General features: G+C 45.7%; 1 protein-coding gene across 1 annotated transcript in view; it reads left to right on the top strand.

Moving 5' to 3' along the window:
- The first annotated feature begins 5511 nt into the window (after positions 1-5511).
- The window catches only part of NEO1 (neogenin 1), an 88974-nt gene continuing 87130 nt past the window's right edge, over positions 5512-7355 (top strand). Inside the window, exon 1 of the mRNA XM_026043624.1 lies at positions 5512-5829. Coding sequence (XP_025899409.1) covers positions 5559-5829 — 271 coding nt within the window. The 5' untranslated portion in view covers positions 5512-5558. The remainder of the gene's footprint in view (positions 5830-7355) is intronic.

Below are 7355 nucleotides of genomic sequence, written 5' to 3'. Positions count from 1 at the left end.
CGGTTAGTGTCAGTGCTCTGAAGCTGCAGTGGTCAGCAGGGAGGATCTCTAGTACACATTCCTGTATTTCACTAATTTGTGTAAAAATGGGCATTTCTTATGATTTCTGCTTTTGGATGGCATATTTTTCATCTYGGGCTTCTCGAACAACAAACGTGCACCAAAACTGTTCTCTAAATAGCAGGCTTGCCTACTTGTTGCTGCAGGTTACGTGTTGCCTCCAGCTCCCCATTGCGTGGCTGTAGCATTAGGTTGAGGAATGGTCTCGTTTGCAAGCTTATTTTCCTGAGTAATAATGAATTGCAACACAAAAACTGAATCTTATGGGGGGAAAAACGAAGTGGAGAAAAAAAAAGTGTAAATCTGGGTAGCATTGGCTCTTGACTAGTCTGACGTGGCACTGAGGTGAAGGGACCCTTTCTGCTCTGCTCTGGCACGACGACTTCTGTTTCTTCTGCTTCCTGGTCCTCTTGGGTGATCCTTGCTTGATGGCACGCTGAAGGCATTTGCAAAGAACGCCTCTTWTTTTGGAGCACGCGAGAGGGTTGCACTGCACTGGCTGCCAGCAGCGTTTCCTTCTGCCTCTGCGTGCTCTGCAGCCCGGCTCCACAACCAGCAGACCTCGGAGTGGACCCAGTGGTGCTCGAAGGCCAGCATGGAGCATGGGGCGCGGAGCACAGCGAGACCCTGGCTGAGCTCCAGCCTTTAGTGCGTTCCCCACGTCCTGCATGTGCCTTTGGGTACTGTGCAGCCTTCTGAGAATGAGGTATGGCTGTCCCTGGCCCATAGTTTTGCTAAATGTCTAGTGTTGTGCCTCTGTTTTGTGCACACTGGGTAATACGGGGAAATTTTGCTTTATTATTAATTTTTTATCTGTTTTGAATTTTTTTGTTTGCTTTTACTACTCCATACATCTGAAGAGGTAAATTATATCCCTGTGGGTACCTGGGTAGACGGGAGCTCAGGGCAAGTCCAGGACTTCAGGAAAAAATGCAGATTCCTTCCCGCATGAACCAGCGCGACGGTGTCGGCTGTGCACATCTGGGAGTCATTTCTGTGGAAAGTCAAAGTCCTATTGTTCCCCTCGACTAGCAGAAAGAAGGAGCTTCCTTCTCTTGGGTAGCTGTTTTTGCACTGCCCTCTAGTAAATTTTTGTAGAAATGCTGAGCGTAGCTTTCCCYGGGCCAGTCTGATAGAGCAGAGAAAATGGCTACACGTAGAATTAAATATCGGTGCAAGTCGGGTCTCGTGTAGTTGATGCCACTATTAAGTGTTCGCCATCCTCTCTTTCCAATACTTGGCAAGGAGACGACCTGCCATCTCTCTGAGGTCACCTTAGAGTTGCTTCCCTGTGTTTATATATATATATATATATATATATATATATATGGTAAAATTATCTAATAAAAATCTCTAATTCCCTAGAGGTGCAAATGATTGCAGGATTTGCACAGGAAAGCCTGTGCAAATAAGCACCAGACACATACGTAACTCTGAGAAGTTTGATGTTTCAAATTATAGTCTGTCTGTGGATTTTGCTGCTAATCGTATCTTTTTCTTCACCTGATTTAAGAATACGTGAGAGGGTTGTATCCCTTACAGAAAGTGACTGGTGTGCATGCACGGGTGCTTATTTTGCCGTGCTTTCCTGCATTCATCCTATACATGATGTGGACATTTTATTCTTGATTCTATTTCCACATGAATTTTTTAATGGGCTAAATCTTATTTTTTTTTTTTCTGGACTTCTATAATTTCCTGGCTGAGGTCTGTAGGGAAGGTTAATTAAGATGAAACCAACAATAATTTGTCATTTACAACCRAAAGGAAGCATAGAGCTGCAGGGTGTAGTTTGACTTCAGCTTTGGCTTTGACTGTAGTTTTGCTTGAATGCGTTCGTGGGTTATCAGCTGCGTTATCTGAGGGGCGAGGCGCCCTTAGAGCTCACCCTAGAAAAAGGACAAAATCTGGAAACAGAAATTTCTTCTTTTTGTTATTAATGCCGAGCGTCTTGGCTGTTGTGGTGTTGGAAGAGCTAATGTCCGGGTGTTGATCACAGTGTCTGTGCGGGACTGTTTAGGGATGAGAGGGATGTTCTTCACAACAGGCCCAGCTGTGAGTTAACCGGGCGTGGTGCAGGTTTTACCGCTCTGTCCCAAGCAAGGGATGTTCCCGCCGTATTGTGTGCTCYGTGGGTGCGCTGAGGAGGCACCTACGGGCAGGATTGGCAGCTGAGGRGAAGGGAGGTTCCCGCCGTATTGTGTGCTCCGTGGGTGCGCTGAGGAGGCACCTACGGGCAGGATTGGCAGCTGAGGAGAAGGGAGAACTTCTGTGCTTGGACTCGACACTCCCAAGGGGCTTTTCCACCCATAATGATTCTGTGGTAGCTTCCCTGAGCAAAGGCATCCCATTGATGCCTTGCTGTGTTTCTGGAGGCCTGAAGCAGCCCTTTCCATGGAAGGGGGAAAGGGGCTTTGGGCGCTTCTTGGGACCAGAGCTCCTTCCCGTTTTGGTCAGAGTGACTCTCTGCCCCCTTACAATTCCACAGACGTTATTGCTAGCACACAGTGACAGTAGAGTGAAGATAAGTTACTCTTTTTGGTGAATATTTCTGCTATAATGTATTAAATCACAAAAGAGGAAAATCTGCTTGTGCTGAAGGAGCAAGGAATCTAGCAGGTAGCCTGGGAAAGCTGGCATTTATACGTGGCATTACCCTCACGTGCTGCCCGAGGGCAACTCCTCCTGGGGGTGTTGAAGTGTCGGCACAAGGTGCAGAGTTAGTCAGGACTAGCCCTGACGCCTTCCCCGGCCTTTCTTTTTGTTGACACCGAAGTGCAGCGTCTCGCCTGGCTCAGGCTTCGCGGAGGGAGCAGTCTTGGCCCGTGCAGAGATGGAAGGGAGCGAGCAGAACCGGTCCTTGCGCTGAGTTGTGCTGTGCTGCAATGTCATGTAAAAGTGCTGCTCACCGGGGTGGTGCAGAGTGCTGTCAGTGTTGGCAAGGGAAAAAGTCCTAACCTAGCTAATTCTTACTTTTATTTAGAGATTAATATGTGTTACAACTTGTCTGTGCAGATAATGTGCTCCTTGGCAATGGGTGTTTGAACAGAGCTGCAGGCTGAGTTCGCTGGGAGCTCTTGCTGGCAGCTTGAAAGATGAGCTGTGTTTGTAACGTCTTCAATTAAAGTGCCTTTGTCTGGTCATGGAGGATGGCGTTTACGGTGATCTAGGCTGGGAAGGGCATGACACGCTGCTTTTAGGATTACAGGGGCTGCTGGGAATGTTAATTAAATTCTGGTGAGAAGCCTCTAAAATGTCCATATTGCAGCAAGMGAGCTCGAATCTCTCCTCATTGCCTTGCACTACACAGAAGGAGCACAGAGTGGTGCTCACTGCTGCTCTCCTTAGGGAGTCGGCAACTGCTTCTATTTTAAACACCGGTTTTCAAGGGCATTACGTGTTTGCTCTCGAATTGCTTAGGAGTTTAATTTAAAAGGACCAACATGGCCCACTTGGTAGATGTGGGTGTTGAGGGAGCAATCTCTGTGGCCCAGAACCTTGTGTGACTCCTTGCAGCACCTGTGTCCCTGTGTGCTCCTCCGCCCGAGGCCTTTCCTTGGCCTGGGAGATGGGCTTGGTGGCCTTCGTGCATCGCTGCAGGCACCAAAGTGTCTCTGGAGCTGCCACAGTTTATGCTCGATGTTTGGGTGGAACATTGGTTGTATTGCCCTGCTGTGGGTGAGGAGCGGTGCGTGTTTATAGCAACTAGTAGCAGCAGAGGGAGGCGTCTGCTGGACTAAGCAAGGGACCAGCCCCAAAGTCCTCCTGTGATATTTCTTGTTGATATTTTTGTATTGGCTGATCTTGGTTGAAACCATCTCAGACCTGTTGGGTCATTTGGAAAATTTGAGAGATGAGATATAAAGAGTTCTAGAAAAGTCCCAGATCTCTTAAACAGGGAGTAGAAGGAGCTAAGGGAACTGCAAGTCATCCAGATTGGCTCCAGTTCCAAGATCTTGCCCCCACCATGTGCCCATTGCCCTTGCTGCCAGGCAAGGGTGTAGCAAACACCCCATGTCACCCTGCCGCTTCATCCCACCCTGGGCTCTCCATCTGCTGCCTACCCGCCCCAGAGCAGAGCCCCATACATCTCCRTTGCTTTCCTCATTTCCCCACTTCCAGTGTCCCCCAGGTCCCCAGACTGCAAGGTCAGAGAAGAGCAGAAGAGAAGCACAGCTCGGCGAGCTCCTGTTTGCTCGCTGGAGGTACCTGGGTATCTCCCACAAAGCTCGCAGGAGGTTGCAGGTGGAAAACAGCATTCGTGCGCTGCCTGATTCAATGGATAGCAATCAGATCACTTACTAATTATTTTTAATTGTTAACTAGCTGTGCCCTTTTGTGAACTCTTCTTCCCTGCAAGACTTCCTCCCTTCCGTTTTCGGTGTGTGCCTCAGTTTAGTCGAATCGAAGTGATGTTGGCACACAAGCTTTCTGCTTGACCAAGTGCGCTAGAAATACAGTAATTAAAATTCACTTTGCGATTGGAAAGTAGATGTTAATTATCGATGTCGTCTGGGAATACTTAAAATGGGAAAGTAATTGTGTTTATCCTTAGCTAGGAGAGGAGAAAGAAATGTATTGTGGTTCTCGCTTGATGTATTGAGCCTGCAATCACATCATGAATTTACTAAAAGCGGATGCTTCCTCTGAAGGTCTAAACTATTCTTGATAATAGTGATGAAAACTTTTTTTAATTATTTTGAAAATGCATTGGTGAATATAGATGTTCAGAGTAGACTCTGATGCACGTAGTTTCTGCCCGTAAGTAATAGTGACCGAGTAGCTCCCTGAGTAGTATTTAGTTCATTGTATTTCCTACTTCAGTGTCTAGCACACTCAAAGTGCAGACCTGTCCATGTGTGCAGACCCAGTATCTTAGCTAGAAAATGTTACAAATATTTCTTTTTTTTGCTTGCAAATACTTGGTTTTAACATGATTTCACATTTAATTATTTCACAGGACAGCTGTTGGCAAAAGAATATTTTTTCCTGGCTAGGGAAGCACAGTTTTGAGGCGTATTGGAGTTAATACTTCAAACATTTCAATTTCTGAAGCTTTCTTCAGAAAAGCTAAAGCCGCCTTCAGTCATGAGCAGATAGCATGTTTTTCAGAAGCTTTGCTTAATGGAAAAGTGGTAGAGGGGGAAGGGATTTCTTAGGACCTTTAATGGAATGGGGTACCCACCTAACTTTTTTCATGCTCTAGATGCATGATCCACAAGCACGTGCGCTCGGTAAGGAGCGAAGAGCCCGTGGGTGAGGGGAAAGCTGTCGAATGACCAAGTYCCCCCCAAGGCGCTCAGGGAAGCGTTACCGCAAGCAGCGATAGGCGTACGCTGTACTGTACGTGTTAAAATACATTTACAGGGTGTGTTTTTTCCTTCTTTTTTTTTTCTTAAGTAAAGCAGAAGAAGCTGTAACTCATGTTTTCCTATGTGTTTTGCTTTGCAGGATCCGCGGTGAGGACCTTCACTCCTTTCCACTTTGTGGTGGAGCCAATGGACGTTCTGTCAGTGCGCGGYGCCTCCGTGGTCATGAACTGCTCGGCGCGCTGCGAAACGCCGCCCCGGATCGAGTGGAAGAAGGACGGGACGTTCCTCAACCTGGTGTCGGACGATCGGCGCCAGCTGCTCCCGGATGGAGCCTTGTTGATAAACAGTGTGGTGCATTCCAAGCATAACAAACCCGATGAAGGATATTATCAGTGTGTGGCAACCGTGGACAGCCTGGGCACCATCGTCAGCAGGACGGCAAAGCTCACGGTAGCAGGTAAGTCCTTTCTTTGTTTCTTTATKAATTGTTATTTTGTCGTTCACGGCATAATGCATGATGGTGTAGATGTAGCCTCTTCCCTTGCAAGAAGAGGAAGGAACTTGATGAGAGAGGAGAAAAAAACTCCATTGCTCTTCAGCAGAAATGAGGCCACATCTCTGCTAGCGGGGAGTTGTCTGGTATTCTGTGCATCTCTGCTTTAATGTATGGGTATTTTTGTGGAAACACTGAAGAGCAGGAAAATGAAGATGAGAGGGTTAGCAAAATAAAAGAACGATCAGGTATGTATGATTGCAATAAAGACTTATCCAAGCTTAAGAAGAAATAAAGAGCAGAATTATACTACCTCTGTGTGCGGGGGGGGGAGTAAGAAAAAACAATCCAAAACCCTTAACTTAGTTTCTCTGGGTGCTTCTATGTGGAGATTGACCTGCCTCATATGCCATGGAAAATTTGAGACGCTTCTAAAGACTAGTGGTGTGTGCCAGCTCTCTAGTTCTTAAGATTTCTAGTGAATAAGGAAYACTGGCGTCTTGTTTTTTGGTAATTTCTGGCTATGAGTTATGAATTAAAAGCTTTTGAAAAGCAACTCACAACTGGGTGCTTAGAAACTTTCTGTGAAGCTCTTACAAGCTGCTTTACAGATATCAAGAAAAAGCAAATCATCACCTCCTCTGCTCACCTTTTTTTCCTTCTTCCATCCTTTAGACAGATGTAATAGTTCTCCTTTAGGAATTAGAAAGCAGTAGAATGGAGGGATTAAGGCCAGTGGAGATTTAACCAAAAAAAAAAAAAAAGGAAAAAAAAAAGGAAAATATGATCTGTTTTTGGAATATTCACTTGTAACACACAATTCAGGATTTTTAGTCTATAATCCTTTGAGGTAGATTTTTTTTTTTTTTTTTGATAAACTACATCTGAAACAGCCTTATAATTACTTTATAAGAGTGAGACTTGAGAGAACAACAAAAAGGGGAAACTAAGGCAGCTTAATGGGAAGAAAGAGCCGATGAAGCAATTTGTTGTTTCTCTAATGATCTCTGTGTCAGCCTTTCAAACGGTTTCTTTTTTCTTTTCCCTTAATAAGAGGCTCAAGGTAATGAATTCCCTCTCAGGGCAGCCCAGGGCCCAGCGCTGCTGCTGCTCCTTGGTATTCAGATGTTGTTTCAGTTAAGCCATCCTGAAGCATTGCAAAAGATCAGAAGTGTCAGTGTAAAGACTGGAGTTTTTTGGCTTAGAGGAGTGATTTTTAGAGGCTCTCTGAGTGGAAAATCCATTCCTAGGTTTCCTGACAGCGATGACAGTAAAAGGACTCCTAATATCTTGATCTTGGGCCATTCTGTCCTTTCCTATAAGGAATCATCCACAGTGTCAGTAGCTGTTACCGTGTTAGTCCCTGTGATCATTAGATAAAATTAAAAGCGTTAAAGATGAAGATTAGGCAAACTGCCTTTCAGAAGTGCCAGTTCATTTTTTTCTTCCTGCATCAATACGGAAAATACTGCTTTCAGAGATTTKGGGTT

The sequence above is a fragment of the Nothoprocta perdicaria genome, unplaced genomic scaffold, assembly GCF_003342845.1.
Source record: "Nothoprocta perdicaria isolate Ctin4 unplaced genomic scaffold, notPer1 scaffold_332, whole genome shotgun sequence".
In the NCBI taxonomy this organism is placed as follows: domain Eukaryota; kingdom Metazoa; phylum Chordata; class Aves; order Tinamiformes; family Tinamidae; genus Nothoprocta; species Nothoprocta perdicaria.
The sequence above is the reverse complement of the archived record's forward strand: the minus strand, read 5'-3'. Positions and strand labels throughout refer to the sequence as shown.